Source organism: Nycticebus coucang, chromosome X, assembly GCF_027406575.1.
Source record: "Nycticebus coucang isolate mNycCou1 chromosome X, mNycCou1.pri, whole genome shotgun sequence".
In the NCBI taxonomy this organism is placed as follows: domain Eukaryota; kingdom Metazoa; phylum Chordata; class Mammalia; order Primates; family Lorisidae; genus Nycticebus; species Nycticebus coucang.
Window position 1 is genome coordinate 13826459 of NC_069804.1, and position 21332 is coordinate 13847790.

A 21332-nucleotide genomic window follows, 5' to 3' on the forward strand; every position below is an offset into this window, starting at 1 on the left:
GCAAAGGAAACATAGAAAATGTTCATTATGGAATCTAGGTGGTGATATTTGGGTGCTTTGACTTCTTTTAACTTTTCTGTATTTTGAAATTCTTTTATGATACAATTTTAAAAACTTTTCTTTTTTTCTTTTTTCTTTTTTTAATCCAATATTTCCTTTTTATTTTTTTTTTATTTTTTTTTGTGTGTCTAGATTTGCTTTATTTTTTTTTATTAAATCATAATTGTATACAATGATATGATTATGGGGCATCATACACTCACTTCATAAGACAGAGTCTCACTCCCTAGCCCTGAATAGAGTGCCATGGCATCATCATAGCTCACGGCAACCTCAAACTCTTGAGCTCAAGCGATCCTCCTGCCTCAGCCTCCCCAGTAGTTGGGACTACAGGCGCCTGGCACAGCACCCAGGTAATTTTTTCTGTTTTTAGTAGAGACAGGGTCTTGCTTTTGCTCAAGCTGGTCTCTAACTCTTGAGTTCAAGGGATCTGCCAGCCTCAGCCTCCCAGAGTGCTGGGATTACAGGCATGAGCCACCCCACCCAGCCTAACCAAAAATAATTTCAATTGCAGTGGGAGTCAAGGGCTGGAAGGGTTCCATAAAGATACTCCCTCCCTTTTGTCTGCTTCCTTTGCCTCCAACTCAAGCACCTTGTACACAATACAATTCAGTAGATATCTGCTGAAATGAGCTGTACAACTAAATTGCAAGCTGCTAGGTCACTTTCATACCTGGCAGGATTCTTCTACAGCATGAGTTAGCAAATTTTTTCTCTGAAGGCCAAACAGTAAATATTTGAGACTTCACAGGCGTATGATTTCTGTTGCACCTGCTCAGCCTACTCAGTTCTGCCCTGTAGATCAAAAGCGGCCATAGACAATGTATAAACAAACAGTGGCTGTGTGCCAGCAAACTTTATGCACAAAGGGAAATGGTGCTCATAGTTTGTTTACTCCATCTAGACCCCAATCCTTTCCTCCCACTAAAAAATGGGAGTAAAACTTATAAAATCCCAACAGTCCATGTAAAGGTTTTATAGGTCTCAGGAAAGGTCCTAACAAAAGGAAACAACAAACCTTTGTCTGTCTCTCTATGTTAGCACCAAAAGCATCAAGTGCAGGAGGTGACGGAGCAATGCCCTCCATGAACAGATAGACACCCATGAAAAAAGCCCAGGCTGCAGAAATAGCTGTTGAAGCCTGTGTAGGCTTATTCTTCAGTGAGGACAGACAGATAATAAAGGTAAGAAATGAGTAAATTATGCATTATGTTATAAGGCGATAAGTGCTATGGAAACAAGAAAAAGAGCAGAGTAGGGGAGATTGGGAGTGCTGGGGGTGGTGAGGCTGTACTGTTAAACAGGATGGTCTGCATAGAGCTGAATAGGAAGATGGCATTTAAAACAGAGCCTGAATATGACAAAATGTGCCAGGCAGATATCTGGGACAGTTCAGCAAGAAGAGGATACCACCAGTGCAAAGGCCCTGGGGCAGATGGTGTTCAGAATATCAGATGCACAGCAAGGAGGTCAGTTTTAGGAGTGGTAAAACAAGTAAAATAATCATGAGATTAGAGACAGTACTAGGGGATTGAAAAGAAGGGGAAGATCATGGGAGAGTTCAGACTGAAGACATGGTAAAATTCGACTTACATTTAAAATAATCACTTCAGCTTCTCAGCAGAGAATAGACCCAAGAGTGGAAAAAGCGAGAATAGTCAGGAGGCTAGAGCAGTATTGTCCATGAGGGGTGATGGCAAACTCCGACCAGTAGGTGGCAGTAGAAGTATCGAAAAGTGGCCAGACTTGACGTGCATTTTGAAGACGATGGTGTTTCAGGGAGGATTGGACATTGAATATAAGGGTAAGATAAAGATAAAAATCAAGAGTAATTCCATATTCTTTGGCCTGAGCAAGTAGAATTTTCTCCCTCTCCCTCCTTCTTCTCTTTCTCCTTCTCCCTTCCCCCTTTCCCATCTTTGTCCCCAAAAATGGATCCTACCACGTTCTTTCATAGTCTAAAAATGTAAATGAAAGTGAACACTTGTTGCCTGCTAAAAACTTGCATGAGCAAGCTTTAGAGAAAATTCCTAAGATTATCACAGGGTGAAGGTGACAGTGCACACTATAATTTGAGTAAATTAAATCAAGTTATTGAAATAGCAGGCTGCCAAAAGTTAGGATTTAACTGAAGTCATGGAAAATGCAAAGCCAAAGAAAGGTTCAGGAGAAGTAGCAAAGGAAATGAGTGAACAGATTAAGTAAATAAATCTGTGACATTTGGACTTAGAGGAAATCACTCCTCCCAGCTGCCCTTAATAAGTGTTTTAAGCCCCAAGACAGGCTGGAAATCCCAAGAGATTGTGCCCAGGTGTTTCCACGGTTCTACCACCTCCTTCTTCCCCTGCTCTGAGTCTACTTTTTATTCTCGAGTTGAGTTTTTGGACGTGAGAGTAATCTGGCTGGGACATCAAGTGTAGAAATGATCTTTTGCCGTGTTACTATATATAAACAATGAAAGAAATACAAATTGCTCTGTGGGGAAGGAAGCTGATTAGCAGAGTGTAGAATTAATGTATTTGACTAGCTGGTTGTGCTACCGTTATTCTGCTTTACCCTTCATTTCTCAGATAACTACAGACTATTACTAGAGCGTGGAGAGCTGTTTGGAATTTATCAGTGACTTTTATTTGCTATCAGGATATAAGCTACACTCTTTTGAATTCTTCTGAACAACTCTTTGCCCTTCCCCAAATTCCATTTTTCCCCAAAGAATATTAAAAATGTCTTTGCAAGTTATTTTTCGCACACTGTACTGTAATGAACCCGTTACTTGTGGCTCTTTCCCCCACTAGACGTAAGCCCCCTGCAGATGTGGGCTGCCTCTGTTCCGTTTGCTCTCGGGTCTCAAGCTTCTAATAGAATTCTCAGCAATGAAGGAAGAGAAATGAGGCTAATCCTGTGTTCACTCAAAAGAATATCTCTTTGAAAGTCAGTAGCTTCACTCTCCTCTGCCAACCCAAGACTTCAGCACATCACAGATGTTTACAAATAGGTTAAAGCAGCCAATGGTGTATGTTATGATGGTGTGTCAATGCCGGCCAAAATGATGATTAATTTTCTTAGCCATCCATAGTGGAACCTAAAATACACCCTTAGATTTATTAGACATGAACAGCCAGTGTGCATCAGAGAAAACGGTGCAATGGATAAAGGTGAAAGCTGTGATGCTGTCATTATGATGTCAAGTGGCGATCACACTTTTTCATTGTAATCCAGGAGCATCGTACATTAGCAAAACCACTCTCTTTTCCATCTCTGGATTTATTCATAATTTAAACCGTGGAAATATGTTCCTTTTTGGTCACATTCACTGTTCTTCTCGGGCCTGCCTTTGTCCAAGTGTCGAGTTGAAGTTTGCCATTGCTTATTCTCCGTGCACTTTGGCGTTACCTAATGCTTTCCTGACTCGTGTGAAAGAGGTCAGCGTCAGTGGTGGGGTTTTGCCGAGATATTTTCTCGTCCGTTCCAGCAAAGAGCTCTACAAACAAAGGCAGGGTTATCACATGTGCCCTAGAGTTGCCTGGGAAAAGCAGGAGCCGTAGTTATCAAAGTTGGAACCTTTATAAAATATGCTTTTGTCTCCGGTTTTGTTACGTTAAATCAGATCAACAAGTGTTGGCTAAGCGTTGAGCGTGGTTTCCTGTGGGATTGTGTAAGGCCCTGTAGGACAATAAACGTTTGGGGGGCACTGAGTAATGTGGCCATTTCTGACCCAGCAGCTGGGAAAATGTGAGACAATTTGCTGCCGCTGGGAAGAGGACAGCTGGGCGCTGTGTTCCTGCAAGAGCAGAGTAGCCACCGAGACGGACCCAGGCGACAGCGGAACAAGCCAAGATGGTGCGTTTAAGCGGCAGGTGGCTACACAGTGTCATATCCTACAGGAAAATAGATTCGATTCCAGGTGTTGTGGGGCCTGAAACTTACAAACTCTGGGGAACCTACTTTAGGAAAAATAGTACAAAAGTATGAATATGAAATTGCTAGGGCTTGCTTCCCCCTTGACTTTGGATGGAACCAGCTAACTTGGGGGCCAGAGGCTGGAACTGCTATAGTTTCATTGTAAATACCCCCTCCAAATCTCATTCGGGGAGGTTCTGGGGTTGTGTGGGGGATCACCACCAGCTCTGTCTAGCCCTGTGCTGTTTCCTCTGCTGATTTTCTTCGGACTATTCTTTAAGCACCTTTTCATATTGGTTTCATAACTGCTTCCAAAAGGACAAAGAGCTGTTAGTTAGACCTTCTTTTCTCTGTGTTTTGATCATGTCATTTTAGCTTCAAATATTTGTTCTCGGTTTCCTGAAGTCTTTCAAAATCAGAGGCTTGGAGGTATTTTAGAAGGATGTAGAAAAATGGGAGGGACGTGAACCGTACGTTGCTCCTGCCTTGACATAATTTTGAAAGTTTTTGTGGACACAATTTTTTTGTTGCATTTAAAAAACAGTACAACTATATGTGGTCTACGTAAGTGCCTCTTGAGCTCTCCTGGACACAGGGAGCACCTGGGATCTTGCTAAAGTGCTCATTCTGCTGCATTAGGTCTGGGGGGACTGAGACTCTGCATTTCTAACGACCCCCCAGGTGATGCCAGTGCACCGTCCACAGACTGCACTTTGAGTAACATCCACATATTAATTTGTAAGAAATATGGTGCCGCGAATACAGTCAATAAGAGGCCGGTTTCGCCTGATTTTAAGATAACTCATCCCAGGATGGAAAGTTTATAACAGCCCTACTAATCAGTAGATGCTTGTTGATGTGAGAATACATGAGGAGCTCTTCCTGTATTCCATCATCTCCTCTCCTTGGAGCTGGGGGCAGGGAGAGGAAGTGAAATTTTATCATTAAGGGATCATTTCATCATGTTCAGTTTGTCAACTTTGCTATGGTCTTTTTTTTTTTCTTTTAACTTTGCCTATAATGAGGGGAAGGGGCATAGCTTTTCAGAACATTGCTACATTGCTAAGGTGCTGGGCAGTGCACTGCCATTTTCTCTTGACTCCTCAAAACCCTCTGAGGTGCTTATTATTTTGCTCTCATTACAGATGGGGAAGCTGAGGTTTAGCAGGGTTAAGTAACATGCCAGTTTGCACAGAGACGGAGTAGGGATTTGAACCCAACAAAGCTTGGTGCTTTTGCCCACACCAACCTGCATCACCCAAGCAGTATTATATGTCAAACGAATTCAGCATAAGGTGCTAGCTCAGGGATTTATTATTTTTTGCTTTTATCCTAAGGAAGGTGCTCAGAGGGAATGCCCTGAACAGAGTGGAGGGAACAGAAGGAAAGAAGTTGCTGGAAAGAAGGAAGGGTTAAGAGAAGCTCTGTGAGGTACTGACAATAAATCTCACACCCAAAGCAGATTGTAGCTCCAACAGGCATGGCGCTGGAATTCTTGTCTCCGTTGTAAGAGAAAGGTTTTCCCAATGTGTTTGGTTTTCATGAATTCATCTTGGAGCAATTGGGGTATGTTGCTCCAAAATGCCGAGGATTTAACTGATAATGTTAAAAGATTTCTGTCTATATCACGCCAGATCAACTGTAATGTCCCGTGTCTAGCATAACAGCATATGAAATAAGGGTCCACCAGGTTCTGTGCAGCCAGTATTTGTCTTCGGCCAGCGTTGTAAGATTTTTTTAACCATCGTATTTTGTTAAGTGATTTAGCAGGAAGATAAGTGACCTAGTTTGGGGCAAATGTTTGAAGATCAAGTTTGTCACTTCCAGACCCACCCCAGTCTCCACTTGCAGCATCTTTTTCTCTTTCCTGCCTACCCCCCACCCCCATTGCCTCTATCTCCCCACATGTACTAATTTAATGTTTTACACGGGTCCTCGAACTACAGCCCGCGGGCCACATGCGCCGGTGTGATTGTATTTGCTCCCGTTTTGTTTTTTTACTTCAAAGTAAGATATGTGCAGTGTGCATGGGAATTTGTTCATAGTTTTTTTTTTTTTTAAACCTTAGTCCAGCCCTCCAACAGTCTGAGGGACAGTGGCCTGGCCCCCTGTTTAAAAAGTTTGAGGACCCCTGTTTTAACACCTATCAAGATCTTTAGCAAAATGATGTGTAAAGTAAGAGAAGATAACTAAATCAAGCAAAGGGGTAAGAAATTGCTACCCTCATCTCTCAGTTCTGCATGATAAAGCTGTAAAGGCGCATCCCGAGCTGCTCAGGAATATACTTTTGGTCGAGGGAACTTCGTTTCTTGCCTCCTCTTCCCCTTCTGCACCGCTTTAGGATTTATTTCCAACTTTTGAGGTTGTATGCTCTCACTTATTTTCAAAATATAGCTTAGAATTCTGCTGTTTAATGCAGTCACATCTTTCTGATATTTCACCAAAAAAAATGTGCCTTGCACGGGTCTGGCAAGACCCAAATGTGTGGCTAGTTCCACCGAGCAGTGAGCCTTAGCAAGGCCGTAGTGTGTGTAGCCGAATTCATAGAGTTCTCTTAGTGTTCTTGCTACCACTGTGGAGGACAGTGCACCAAGCAGGGCGCCAGAATCTGGCTCCCTGGGCCATGTCTCTCAGGTTCCTGGTTCACGGTCCTGGCTAAATCACTTAGGCTGCTGGGGCTCAGCATTGCCGCTGTAAAATGACTTGTAAGGCTCCTAGCAGCTTTGACAGCTTTCCCGCTGTCTTCCTGTGTGGAGGCGAGGGCATTCAACGGTTTAGGAGGGTCACACAGAGGGCATGTCCTTCTCTAACATTAGTATTATGGTCAGGAACATGGACTGTGGAGTTCAAATCCCACCTCTATCGCACTAGCAGTGTGACCCAGGCAATTTATTTACCTAACGCAGCTTCATCAGCTATCTGCAGGGAATAATGTAAGAGTCTACTCTATAGGACGACTATGTCACAAACTACCCCATAGGAGGAGGGTGTTACGGCTTGCCCCATAAGGTGGGCGGTGTCATGACCTACCTCATAGGGTGGTTGTGACCAGAAGAATTAACATTTGTGAGGTGCTTTAAGCAGTGCTTCTAAATAGCTTGGCACACGGTGAGCCCTCCTTAAATGTTGGCTAGGGTTGTTATTATTAAAATAACTCGCATCCTTCAAGGTCCAATTTCAATGTCCTCCCTCCCAAAATACCTTTCTTGATTACCTTAAGAAAAAAATCAACTTCCCCTTCCTTGGGCCTTTCATAGCAAAGTGAACAGACTCCATTCTTGAACTTGAATTGTTTCTTTCCACCTTTTTCTTTTTTACTCAGTGTGCCAAGTACTTTCACATAGAGTTTCTATAAAGCAAGAAGGTTATCGCATTTCACAGGGCAGAAAACTGAAGGTTAGAAACAGGGAAGGGGCTTGGTCAGGGTGACAAAAGTCACAAGTGACAGTCCAGTAACCTCCTCCAAGACTTCCAAGTCCACCACCCCACAGCAACCTTACATGTGAACACACTGTGGAACCTATCTCTCAAACCTGTTCATTGTCACTCGTGGAAAACTGATCGTGCTGATTTTTATTTCTGGAACAAGTCACTCAATGTTAGGCACACTGTAGGCTCAAAGTCAAGTGTGCCAAATAGAACTGCCAAGTGGAACTTCTAACTCTCATGATGCCGTTTCCTTATAAATCCTAAACAGTCATAATGATTATGAGTCATGTTAATTCAACATGCACCTTCTACGTATATAAGAGTTGCATAATGGTAGCTGGCTTCCTTATAGAAAATACTATATTGATTTCTGCCAGTTTAGTGTGGTGGGGATAGGGGGTGCCTCCTCTGGACTGCTTTAATCTCATTCTAGTCTCATGGAAATAGGCAGCCTGGGCTATTTGGTAAGCAAATAGATGTGTCTCTTCTCTGTGGGTGGTAATATGAAAGACCAGCCAAATTCCCAAGCTCCTCTGTGGAAATAGATTTGTGGGTAATACTGAGCAGGTTTAGGGTCTCATTTTACTTTGAGAGGTTTATTTTGTTTTGTTTCATTTTGTTTTACCCTCCCAAATGAATTTCCCTTAAAGAAGGATAGGCAGAGCAAAGTTTGCAAAATGCTTGTTGGGCAAGCATTTGAGTGGTACCTAAGCCTTGTTTATTTATTGTTCTAATACAGGGGAGGAGAGACTGCATTTCATAAAGATGATTCATCAGCAATTATCGCCTCCCATACCAAGGGAGACGATAGAGATGTCTTCAATTTAGAATGTAGGCTATTTAGAGGAGAAAGAAGAAGGATCAGGAAAGGGCAGAAGCAAAGCTAAAGAGAAAGGCAGGTCCAAACCTGAACAAAAACCACATAGCTTGTCTTAGAAGAAACTGATCCAGAGATGACAAAAGCTTGAGTGATCAAAACAGTGTTCTTCAAGTTTGTTATGAAGCCTTTGGGAGTCCGAGTTAGGGAGTGGCGTTTTAGAGGACTGGCCCTGTTGAATGGCACGTCAAAGACATGGCTCCACAAGTTTGTTATGTGACCACAACAGATTATAAACCCGTGTGCACAGTATGTGAACCCATTTTTGAGAACATAAGCACATGCGTGTAGACATCCTATGAGGTCTGACAGTTAAGTTCGCGATCTTGCCACTGTGTGCTTATGTTGGCAATGCTGTACAAACAACTCGGTGAAGTTTCATAACCTTGGTCTCATAGCTGTGTCGGTGTTGATACGTGGCAGTATCTTGCCGAGTGGCATTCATTATTGTTGTTGCATATTTTTATGTGCTGTACAAAGGCACCTCTGAGGGTCATGCTGTGAAGGGTGGACTAGGCACTGGCATTAATGAGTAGCTTCCCAAGGGGAGTACTTCAAAGGGGACCATGGTGATATTCAGCAAGGAGGGATGTAACACTCTTTCTAGGATTAATTCATGAACTTAATTATCAGAGCTTATATAATTGAAAAGAAAAACATCTAAAGACATGCTAACTATATTTTTCTTTTGCCTGTCTGAAGTTTTTGGTTTTATAGAATCAATATATATTACATATGATTTTGAAAATTAAATCCAATAAGTTCACAAAGGGCAGGATTTTGGAATGAATAATCATGTCAAACTTTGACAAGTTATATTATGTCAGATGCAACGATGCTCGTAAACCCTTAGAGATCTTTTGGAGAAGGCGCTTGAGGGCTTGATACCGTCCTTTGAACTCGAGTTCTTCTTCCCTTCAATATACAGGGGCAACTTGTGAATCTGTCAGTGGTTTCTGTGGCTCACCTTATTAATTTTTAATATAAAATTCCAAAAAGCCCATCTTTAGCGTCACGCATGTGAAAGTTCTACAATATAAACAGAAAAGTGTGCATACCACCATGTAGTGCCAGGAAAGACTCCATATGACCTTGGACCTGGGGTTTTGTGTTTTTTTAAGTATCTATATGTCACATGTTGATTCAGCATCTGAAAAAAATGTGAAAAGTAAACTTTTCTGTTTAATTAACCAGATCTATTTATCACTCTGCTTTAAGAAACAATACTTTAGCTATGGACTTAAAAGAAATTTGGCAAGTGTCTCCACAGTTTTTCTTTCTGCTTTATTAATAGATTTTTTCAATGTAGAAATGTATTTTTTTAATTTAATTTTTTTTTTTTTGAGACAGAGTCTCACTATATTGCCCTGGGTAGAGTGCCGTGGCGTCACAGCTGACAGCAACCTCAAACTCTTGGGCTTAAGAGATTCTCTTGCCTCAGCTTCCCAAGTAGCTGGGACTACAGGCATGCTTACAATGCCCGGCTATTTTTGGTGTTATTGTTGTTGCAATTGTCATTGTTGTTTAGCTGGCCTGGGCCGGGTTCGAACCCACCAGCCTTGGTGTTTGTGGCCGGCACCATAACCACTGTGCTACGGGTGCCAAGCCTCAATGTAGAAATGTAAATAGCAAAAAAGCACCATGTCCTGTGTAGTATGGCTTCCCTAAATGAGGCTTTCACTCACAAAAAGTAGACTCTCACAGTTTCTGTAAGTCTTTAAGCAAATTCTCTTCTGGACATAGACTTTGGGTGCAGAAAACAAGCTTATGTGAGCGGGCAGATATGTAGAGTTCGCACTGGAGGCAGACATGGGAGGCGGGCGCGATACCTGCCTCTGTAGCTCCTGCCAGCTCTGCCACACCCTGACCTCTGCCCTGTGTTTGAGCCTTGGGTAAAGGAACCAGTGACTGCAGTGAATAGCAAACCATTGCTCTGAAAAGAAACTCATTCTACTTTTGCAAAAGAATTATCTTTTGGTAAAATAGGTAAAACAATATCTGTAGCAAAAGGTAACCAAGGCTTTAATTACATTTAATGGGTACAGTTTCCTCTCTTCTGCCTATAGATCAAACAATGCCTTTGAAGGATGTTTTAGGGATTAATACATGGTCTCCTGATCTATGTAAATAAATAAGAAAAGCTGGTTTTCTTAATCCCCACTTTCAGAGTTGTGCAATCTATGTTGGTAGGAAAGTCAGTGGGGACTGACTGTGGTTTATTCAGTGCTAGGCTGTACTTCTTTTTTAATTTATTTTTAACTTTAGATTAATATAAGGGTAGATATAATTAGGTTACATTGTTTGCATTTGTTAGGTCAAGTCCAAGTTGTAGTTGAGACCTTCACCCAGGAGGTGTGCCTACATTGTGCCCATTAGGTGAGAGCTTTCCCAAACCCCTCTTCTCTCCTCCTCCCCCTTTCTTGAATTTATATGTGTTTTTCTCTCCTGTGGGTGTGTAGTTGCTCATCTACTAGTTTCATATTGATATTGAGTACGTTGGATGCTTGCTTTTCCATTCTTGTGATATTTTATTTAGGAGGATGTTCTCCATATCAATCCAAGTAAATACAAAAGATATAAAGTTACTGTCTTTATGGCTGAATAGTATTCCAGTAGTATACATATACCACAGTTTATTAATCCATTCATGGGTTGATGGGCACTTGGGTTGTTTCCACCACTTGGTGATTGTGAATTGAGCTGCTATAAACATTCTAGTACAAATGTCCGTATGGTAAAATGGATTTTTTTCTTCTGGGTACATTTAATGCAATCCCATTAAGTCACCAGCACAAGGCTGTATTTCTTAGTTTCCCTTTCTTTCTACTCCCCTGTCATAGCAGGTCCATCACATTCCTGGGCCAGTAAAAGTGCCCTCTTGTGATTGGATGGGTTCACTTGGCACCTGCCTCCAGCTAGACAGAGCAATGCCTGTGTGGATGCTTCCTGATCAGGAGTGATAAATAGGATGCAAATGTCTTCTTCTTAATGCATGACCCTGGCATAGCCAGAGGAAATATGAGTGATGGTGCCTCAAAGCAGAAACATTTTGCTTAGAGCTTGAGAGTTAAAGTTAAGGACCCACACATATACTTCGGCTCTAGCAAGTCTAAGGTGAGTAAAGTCAATTACCTTTAGATTATCAATAAGCAAAGATCTTAACTATTGGGCATCAGACTGCAAATAATGGTGCAATTTCAGGAAGCAAAGGAGAACATGAGGAAGTTTGTGTGTGTGGCCCAATGCTTAGTGCTGCTGCTTTTCAAGGTCAGACCTAGTATTAGATAAGGATTAAAGCAGCAGTCTTAGTAGAACTGGAAGATTAATGCATTTTTTTCCAGAAATACCTTGTTTTAATGCTTTATATTGAAAGAAAAAGCAAGAGTACTAACTTTTGCCAGTTCTTTTAAATCTCTTTTGTTAGCATTTTTTATTGTACCCTAATATATTTTTTTCTCATTTTATTCTATCTTGGACATTTGCTTTGATTTCAAATTCTCAGAAATCTTGAAAATTCGACCTTTTTAAAATTTATATCAATTATATCTTTTGTGTTAAATGTTTGGTCATGATCGGGCTGTGGGTGTCATGATAATAGTGTCTCACAGTGGTTTGTGGATAATTTGGTCAAACCATGGGCCACATTAGTAGGGAGAAATTTTAGTTGATCAGTTACTTCATATGTGGTGAGCCGTTCAGAGTTCAGTTTTTTAGAAGTTACAATTGAAATCAACAAGCACTTACAGAATGTTTAAGGAGTAAAGAGCATTGTGATGAGGGGGTCTGGAGGGTTGGTACAAAGACGGTGAATTTATGATCCTCAGTGGGAAATGAGTCAAACACATAAAATGCTTTTTAAAAATCAACATATTTATAAAACAAAGGCAGTAGAAGAAACTGTAAATGTTGTGTGTTTTACACTATGATCCTAAACCAGTCTCATTTTTTTAAATTAGCATTTATATTATCCCTGGATGTGAAATAGTTGAGTGGAAAAAAATATGAAAGCTAGATGTTGCAAACACTCATTTGAATTATTTTATTTTGTTCAGGATGATAATATGGACACAAAACCCATTCTAGAAGAACTTCTTCTCAAAAGGTCACAGCAAAAGAAAAAAATGTCACCAAGTAATTACAAAGAGCGGCTTTTTGTCTTGACCAAAGCAAATCTTTCCTACTATGAATATGACAAAACGGTGAGACAAATTTATTCCATTGTTTTTATACTATTTATTATTTTTTTCTAAGTCTCCACAAAGTGCTTGACTGTAATGAAAGAATCTTCTGTCCACTTATCACACTGCCTTTTCTTAATTAATGTAGAAAGAATTCAAGATAAAGGATTTAAAAACATTAGTCAACTTTACTAAGGCAACTTATTTTTGAACAGTGGTTCTCAGCTGGAAGTGTTTTTGCCTTGCAAGGGACATTGGGTACTGACTAGAGACTTTTTTGGTTGTCACAACTGGGAGAGAGGGACAATACCTGCTACTGGCATCTAGTGGATATAGGTCAGGGGTGCCGCTGAACCTCTTACAGTGCACAGAACAGTCCCCAGTGAAGAATGATCCAGCCCTAGATGGTAATAGTGCTGAGGATCAGAAACATTGCCTTAAGACAGTGGTGGAAATAAGACTATTCCTTTACACTTGACAATTTTATCATGGTAGAAATATTGAAATACCACTATAAGACTGAAACAAAGTGAAGATGCTTTGAGGAGTTAAATCTTTTCCTGAGTACATTAACCACATAATTGGTGATTTGGAACAAATTTCAAAATTATCAAATAAGATTAGTAGCTACTGCTTGAAGACCGACTTTTGAAGAGTGTATGTATTTATGTCCGCACTCAAAATATAGATTGTGTTGTCATTGCATTTTGATTATTATGGAGTAAGAGGAGATAATTCTCCATCAGCCACCTTGTCCTCCGTTGTCCTTCCCAAGCATAAGTTTAGTTTTATGCTTTTCCTTGTGCACCTTGGCGTATCACATGACGTATCTTCCATTTTGTTTTTTAATTTAGAAAAGAGGCAGCAGAAAAGGATTGATTGAAATTAAGAAAATCAGGTGTGTGGAGAAAGTAAATCTCGAGGAGCAGACACCCGTGGAGAGACAGTACCCATTTCAGGTAAAGGGAGGAATGACATTACATTGAGTGAAGGCTTCTTCCTTTAATACAGTAGTTTCTATTATGAACTCAGTGAATCTAGGGAAAATTATGACCCGGTAAAATGACCCGCTGAGACAATGCTAATGCTTGGGATAGTTCCAGATGGGAGTTGGGCATTTTGTTAAAAATCTGTCCACCAATCTGCCTTCCTTGGAGGGAGGGGAAGCAAGATGAACATGTCGGTAGCAGTGGCCTGACCAGCCTCAGGTCTGACTATCTCTTTTAACAAGGATTGTTGAGTGTCTGATGTGCTACATGGTAGTGGGCATACTAGAGGGAAGAAAGCACTGACCTTGCCCCAAGGCAATTACAAAGAGGTGGCAAAATAGACTAACAGACCGTTATAAAGCAGTGAGGATGAGTGTTAAGATGAAGGTCAGCAGAGTGCATCCACAGTCTCAGGACACAGAAGCTTTACGCCTCAATCCAAGAGGTCAGAGAAGTGTTCTATTGGAGGTGACACTCATGTTGGGAAGGACAAGTAAAATTTAACCCAGAAAAGATGGGATGCACGGTAGGACAAAAGAAGCAGCTGGTGTCAGGGTGCTGATGGGGGAATTATATGGTGTGTGTATTTGGAGAGCGCCAAGTGGTTCCTATGAATAAAGCAGTCCATGAGAGAGTGGAACAGATGAGCCTGGAGAGGTGGGCAGGGTCCAGGAAGGGCTTTGCACACCATGCTAAGGAGTTTCACTTTACCCTGAGTATTTTAAACAATGATATGTTATGGAGAGCATACCTAAGTACCTTTTGAAAAGTGGCTGAATCTAAATCATGTCCTACCCCTATTATATCATGAATACTTACATTTCTGATCTAAAGGCGGATGATGGGTTGTCTTTCAAATGGCCAGACTACCCAAGGCTAGTATTAGGGACCTCTGGCCAAAATACAATAACAACCCATACTTTCCACTTTAAAAAAGTGTTACCCAACTGGGAGAAACCCAGGGAAAGCATTGTTATGGAAGATGCTGCAACTTCATATCACAGAGGCATAGGGTACTCAAGAGAAACAGGCTTTGGAGCCCCACTGAGCTCTGAGCCCCAACACGTATATTTGTGTAACCATAAACACATACACAACTTCTCTCTGAATGTTTCCACATTTGTAAAAAGGCATATTTTTATATTTTTCATAGAGTTGAACTAAGATTAAAATATGAAAATAGCCCAAGAGTGAGCCCAACAACTAGTAGGTGTTTAATACATGCTATGTATTATTTACCGACAAGAGTTGAATAAACTAGAGAAGGATATGGAGAAGGCCTTGTAATTGTCAAACGTTCAAATAATTATCTTAGAGAATGGAAAGTGACTTTTTCTGGGGATTTCTCGGACACCACAGATTTAAGTAATAAGGAGGCATATTTTTACTCAAGTATGAACTGTATAAGGATCAGAATATATGGAAATTGGCAAAGATGACACAGCAAAGTAAGAACATCCCATCCCTAGAGGGTAGAGCAGTGAAACATTTTCCACTGGGCAGTAAAGGGAATCATGCACTGGCAGGTGGATGGACCAGAACACTCCTGAGACACATGTAAGATCTAGCATATTATAATTCTCCGTGATCCAGGACATCCCTGCTAAGACCTCAATGTTCACCACTGTCAAGTGCATCATTGCTGGGATTTTCCAAAGTGTAGGAGTGTCTGGGATAAAACAAATTGAGGTTTGGAGGATTTTAAAAAGTAGATTTTTTTTCATCTAATTCCAGGGCTAATGTATACTATAGAAGCAAACTCAAGGTTTCTTTTAAATAGCAAAAATTTACAGGTGCAGCAGAGAGAACTATTATGCAATTTTATCTAAACACACCAAATCTTTTCCTTTCCAGATCGTCTATAAAGATGGGCTTCTCTATGTCTATGCATCAAATGAAGAAAGTCGAAGTCAGTGGTTGAAAGCATTACAAAAAGGTAATAAAAAAGAAGAAATTTTAAAAAATGGAATGTTGAAAGAGAAAGGTCAAAAAAATGTCATAAGAAAGAGTCATCAATTGAGTTCTTTTACAGGTTGGTGGTAGAAAGATATGGCAGTAAAAGGATCCAATGCCCAATCAGGAACCTACTGATTTTCCTACCAACCTCAGGGAGTGTGTTAGACTTAACCTTATTTTGCATTCTCATTGTTACATACAGGAAGACTTCCTTTCCCACTCCACACAGAGCTGGTATTGTGTCCTCCCAGCACCATGAGGGAAGCCAGGTCACCTGCTCTCCACCCACTGTGCCTGTCTTTTCCAGGGCAAAGTCTAGGTCCTCATGGGGCTGTGTCAAGTCTTGTGGCTACTGTATTCTTGATGTTTATAGAAATTTACATTTAATATTTACTAAGTATTTACCATTTGCCAGCCACTTCATCAAGTTCTTTATCAAGTAAATATTTTCTGAGGTAATCCTTTTGACAACTCTATGGAAAGGGGTAATATTATTCTCCATTTTTCAGACAGTGAAGTTTAAAATACATGGCCAATGTCACTTGCCTAGTAATGGAGAGCTGGGGACTCAATTACCCAAACCCAACTTTTAGAACTAGCACATTATAAATGCTAGGCAAAACGGAAGATTTAATGAAACTTTTATTCGTGATTCTTTTGGGCTGCCCTGGTAATAATCTTTGGTAGAAAGGAGAGAATCATTGTTAGCAATTTACTGCTATGATGTGTCCATCTGTGATATTTTTATTTTAAAGGTGGGTGATGGTATGATGACAATATTTGACACAAATGAATGACTCTGTCTATGGAATTCCAGGTATTAAGCTCCAAGATGGAGGAAGATTTTATTTATTTGTTTTAAATTATAGCTCTTTCTCAGCAGACCTCAAATTACACACACCTATTCCACTTTGATGAGAACACATCCTTTTTTACACATGGGGCTTCATTTCCCCTTAACACAAAAAGCTTAGTAATCCATTCTGTAGGATAATCAGGTGGTCCACTGGGGGAGAGAAGCCTCCCTTTAGCCCACTACCAGCTCACTGACGTGAGAAGAGCATCCCTCTTAGTGTCAGACAAAGCCAAGTCCTGCTTGGCTGTGTTACCTAACAAAACTATCTCACCTCTCTGGGTCTCAGTTCCTGATGTATAACAAAGGGAGATCACATTCCTTTTATCCTAGAGCGGTCATGTGCTACAAATGAGACACTCATAAATATGTTAAAGTAAACTACACACAGTGTGAGATACTGTGGTTATTGTGTGGCCACACACTCTAAGATCCTGCTATCCATTTAGTCTTCCTTGGGAGGATTTCCTGGGCAGATGTCAGTTACTATGTAGACACGTCCTGTGTGCAAGAAAGTCTCCCTTTGCCAGCCCTTCTAGAACTATGTATGTTGGACAGGTTCAGATGGCCCCTGGGAAGAAATATTGAAGTATAAAGGAAGAACAGAAATACATCTCCTTAACTCCTCATAAAACTACAGAGGCCTCATCACCAGGACTGCTATATGCACAATAAGTTATTTTTATCAGCTTAGGCCGTAGGTCAAAAGACACCAAACAGTTGCAGAAATGAATCCACTTTTAATCTTCTCCCACGGTAACCAATGCAAATGTAGGCAGCCCAGGGCTAACGTGGCAGCTCAGTGAGGTCAGCAGGGATGCAGACTCCTTCTAGCTTTCTGCTCCACCTCCTTTCAAGGCTCCCTGAGCTTTCCCAGAACCCCCTTTGCAAAATTTGGCTCATGTCACAGGGCCCAGAACTCCGTCTCCTGGCCATCTCTATGTACGAAGGCGGTACGAAGACAGCATCTGTTTTCTCCAGCCTCTGCGCTGGAAGACAGAAGGAGAGAAGGTGGGTGCGTTTGGCTGTCAAGTTGGCCAACCAACCTACCACAGGAAAACAGCTTCCCTGACTCACATCTTCTCTCCCACGAGGTTTCATCCTGATTCAATGATGCCTCCTTTTTGTGTCTATCATTTGGCTCAAGCATTAGAAACTGGCATACATAGACATTGATAGATAGATAAAATTTTCCCAACAGTAACCTACACTTGGAAAGTGTGGGCTGATTTCATGGTGACTTAAAGAGTATTAGCTACCGTGGTTCTGAATTTGGCTAACCAGATGTGGATAAAGTGTGCCCTTCCTTCCATAAATGCAAACTGAAGGGGGGTTGGCAGAGAGAACTTGGCATCTATGCATCAGAATGTAGAAGAAAAGGCCTGGGGCTAAGTCTCGGACCTGCTATTTATTAGGCTTGTGAACTTGAGCAAGTTATACAACCTCTCTGCCCCGCCATTTATCGAACTCTGTGAAAGCCATGATAACAATAAGAGCTACTACTCCTTGAATACATGAATAGATGAAATGAGATGGTAGATGTGAGGCAAAATATGTAGTCCTGTACATATGTTAATGTATGACTTCCTCTTACTGTCATTATTAGGTGGGGGGAGTGTTGCAATGTGGACTTTGGGACTTAGTTGGAAAAAGAATTAGTAACCCAGGAAACTAAATTCGTGTAGTAGAAAATAATAGGAATCCTGACACGTGTAGACCAGGACCTTAGAGAGCAGGAAGGCAGGTCATGTGCCCACAGAATGGCAATGACCATGGGGGCAAAGATAAGAAACTTGTGGTTTATAATCTTAACTCCTTTTGCTTTTTGGGATTTATGTAATAATTTCCCTTTAATTCTTAGTAGTAAAGTTTTTGTTTAATGCCAGCATTTTCAGCTATGCTGAACAGAATCAAACTAAAGGAATGACATCAGGAAAGCCAGTGTTCATTGAACATCTAGCCTGGGCCAAACACTGGTGGGTGCTTAATAATAATACATATACATAATAACATATATATGTATGTAATCTCATATCCTCCCAATAACTACCCAGAAAAGTAGTTATTATTATCTCCATACACGTCCTTGAGTCAGGCTTGAAAAGGAGAAGCAGAACTCCCCTGGGATCAAAACAAGGAATCCTCGAGATGAATGTAAAATCAAGAGTTAAAGCCACAGATAGAACTAGTACTCCTCACAGAGACTCTTCTTAAAATATTCTCTACTAAGACCTTGAAGGTTTCTCTGTTGCATTTCAAAAGTGGCTGATTTGTTATAGATACAGTTTTGGATTAGCATATCATTTCATATTCCCATGGCTTTTTAATGGGCACATATTCCTAGCAAAGTAGCTCCATAAACTGTTCAATTCTTAGTATAAATATATCAGTCGTGAAAGTCAAAAAAGGGGTGAGAGACTCTTCTAGATTAAGGGAAACTGGCTTGGCGCCTATAGCTTAGTGACACCTAGGGTGCCGGCCACATACACGGGAGGGGGCAGGTTCGAATCCAGCCCAGGCCTGCCAAACAACAATGACAACTACAATCAAAAAATAAAAATAGCTGGGCATTATGGCCAGCGTCTGTAGTACCAGCTACTTGGGAGGCTGAGGCAAGAGAATCACTTAAGAGTAGGAGGTTGCTGTGAGCTGTGACGCCACAACTCATGTGAACGTGAGCAAGTTATACAACCTTTACGGCAGCAAAGTGAGACTCTGTCTTGGAAAATAAAATAAAATAGATTAAGGGAAACTGAATAACTAAATATCATGTATGATTCTAACTTGGATCCTGATCAAAAAAAAAAAAGTGATCACAAAGGCTGTTATTAGAACCATGAGAAAAATTTTGAATATGAAATATATTAAGTAATAACATTGTATCATGGTTCAATTTCCAGAATTTGATGATTGCATTATAATTATGTAAGAGAATGTCCTTGTTAATAGATAGTATGTGCTAAATTTGTAATAATGTAATAATTTGAGAGTAAGTAGCAGATATTATGATGTGAGTAACATCACTCCAGTTATGTGTGATGTTATTCATATCATAATATCTGCTACTTACTCTCAAATTATTAAGCACAACATAATAATGATAAGAAATTAAATTATATTCTGTATGTACAAAGAGAAAGAAATAAAGCAAATGTGGCAAATAGTCAACAATTAGGGAATCTAGGGAAAGGGGGTGTGGATGTTATTGTCCTGTCCTTACAACTTTCTCTGTCATTTGAAATTTTTCAAATTAAAAAGTGTGGGGAGGTGTATGCTTATCAGAACCTTATTTCTTTTCTTTTCTTTTTTTTTTTTTTTTGAGACAGTCTCAAGCCGTCACCCTGGGTGTAGAGTGCTGTGACATCACAGCTCACAGCAACCTCCAACTCTTCAACTTAAGCGGTTCTCTTCCCTCTGCTTCCCAAGCAGCTGGGACCACAGGCGCCTGCCACAATACCCAGCCATTTTTTGGTTGTAGTTGTCATTGCTGTTTGGCAGGCCCAGGCTGGATTCGAACCTGCCAGCTCCAATGTATGTCAAGCCCTAGCCGCTTGAGCCACAGGCGCTGAGCCCAGGACCTTTTTTCTTTTTGTTAAGATCTAGTCCTACCCTCTAGCCTCCTGCCACAGGACAACACCCTGTGCTACCCACTCACTTCCTTTATAGATGTATTTCTACACTTTTAACACCAAGCTGATCTGTAAATGCATTTTTTGCTAGTTTTTTTTCCTTCAAGAATGATGTCAGTTTTTGTATTGTCTTCACTATACACATGGTAAGGCTTTTCGTTTTTCTTTTTGGCTTATTACCTTCCCAGTGAAAGGCTTATATCCTTCCGGGAACCATCTGTTCTTATCTTGGTTGCTGGCCAAATGGGGCTTTTATTGTTCTGTGATAACAGCACTTACTGAATGTGTTACTGAACGTGTTGCTTGTCTTGGGCCAACGTTTGCTCACATTGCATTTTCTTCCTGCCTGCTCCTCAGAGATAAGGGGCAACCCCCACCTGCTGATCAAGTACCACAGTGGATTCTTCATGGATGGGAAGTTCCTGTGCTGCCAGCAGAGCTGCAAAGCGGCCCCCGGCTGTACCCTCTGGGAAGCATGTAATGTGCCATTTCTCTGTGGGGCTGGCCCCTGGGTGGATGGTGCCCTATTCAGCCAAACCTGCCAGACACCAGAACAGCTCGTGAAAAAACAATCTGTGCCAGATTGGTTGGCATCATGAAAAATCAGCCTTGCAGATGCTATGTGACAAACAAAAGCTAATTCTAGGGTCAATTAAGTCATGACCATTAAAATAATAATAACATTGGCATCTGCCATGCTTTCATTTTATGAGAAAATTTTTAAAAATTAGAATTATTAGTCAAACAATAAGCTGTTATTTCCTCCCATAATTTTTCTTGGTTTAACATAAACTCCAGAGAGGTAGAGTGTCATAAATGTACCAACATGGTTCAAACAGCTAGGTTTCCATTTAATGAGAAAACCAGTTCTCCCTACCTTAAAAAATAAATAAATAAATAAACTGAAAAAAAAATTGTTTTAAAAAATATATTGAGAGTTAAAATTTAAATAGCACTTTTAACCACCATATATACAAAATGATAATGGCCAAGTTTTAAAGAAAGTATTTAAAGGGGTTTACCACTCTACATGGATGTTGATTTCTTCCTGACATCAGAGAAGGTAGAGAAGGGTTTGCAGATTCTATCCAGCTCTATTCCTATACCAATGAGGGGCTTACATATTTCAAAAGTTTAGCATTGTTTAACAGCATGAAGTTGTTGGTAAATAAAAAATAGGAGAGCTCTACTGTTGACTGGAAGCTATAAAAAATAAAGAATTTTTTTTAAATAGAACTTATTTTGGTAACGATTTTACCAGCCTAGACAAAATATACCAATTACATTGCCTTTATTTATTTGTTTATTTATTTTTGAGACAAAGTCTCACTTGTCGCCCTTGGTAGACTGCTATGACTGTTATAGCTCACAGCAACCTCAAACTCTTGAGCACAAGCAATCCTCTTGCCTCAGCTTCCCAAGTAGTTAGGACTACAAGCGCCTGCCACAATGCCCAGCTAT

The 21332-nt window shown here is 40.6% G+C and overlaps 1 protein-coding gene across 5 annotated transcripts in view; it reads left to right on the plus strand.

Annotated features, from left to right (window-relative positions):
* The first annotated feature begins 291 nt into the window (after positions 1-291).
* BMX (BMX non-receptor tyrosine kinase) overlaps positions 292-21332 on the plus strand; it is a 55780-nt gene continuing 34739 nt past the window's right edge. Inside the window, exons 1-6 of one of the 5 annotated variants that reach the window (XM_053580367.1) lie at positions 292-413; positions 1102-1244; positions 12319-12465; positions 13299-13403; positions 15288-15369; positions 20229-20348. In XM_053580367.1, coding sequence (XP_053436342.1) covers positions 1164-1244; positions 12319-12465; positions 13299-13403; positions 15288-15369; positions 20229-20348 — 535 coding nt within the window. In that variant the 5' untranslated portion in view covers positions 292-413; positions 1102-1163. Of the gene's footprint in view, positions 414-1101; positions 1245-1833; positions 1865-3730; positions 3901-11299; positions 11381-12318; positions 12466-13298; positions 13404-15287; positions 15370-20228; positions 20349-21332 lie in introns of those variants that run through there. The other 4 variants (XM_053580369.1, XM_053580370.1, XM_053580368.1 and 1 more) reach the window with 4 other exon arrangements.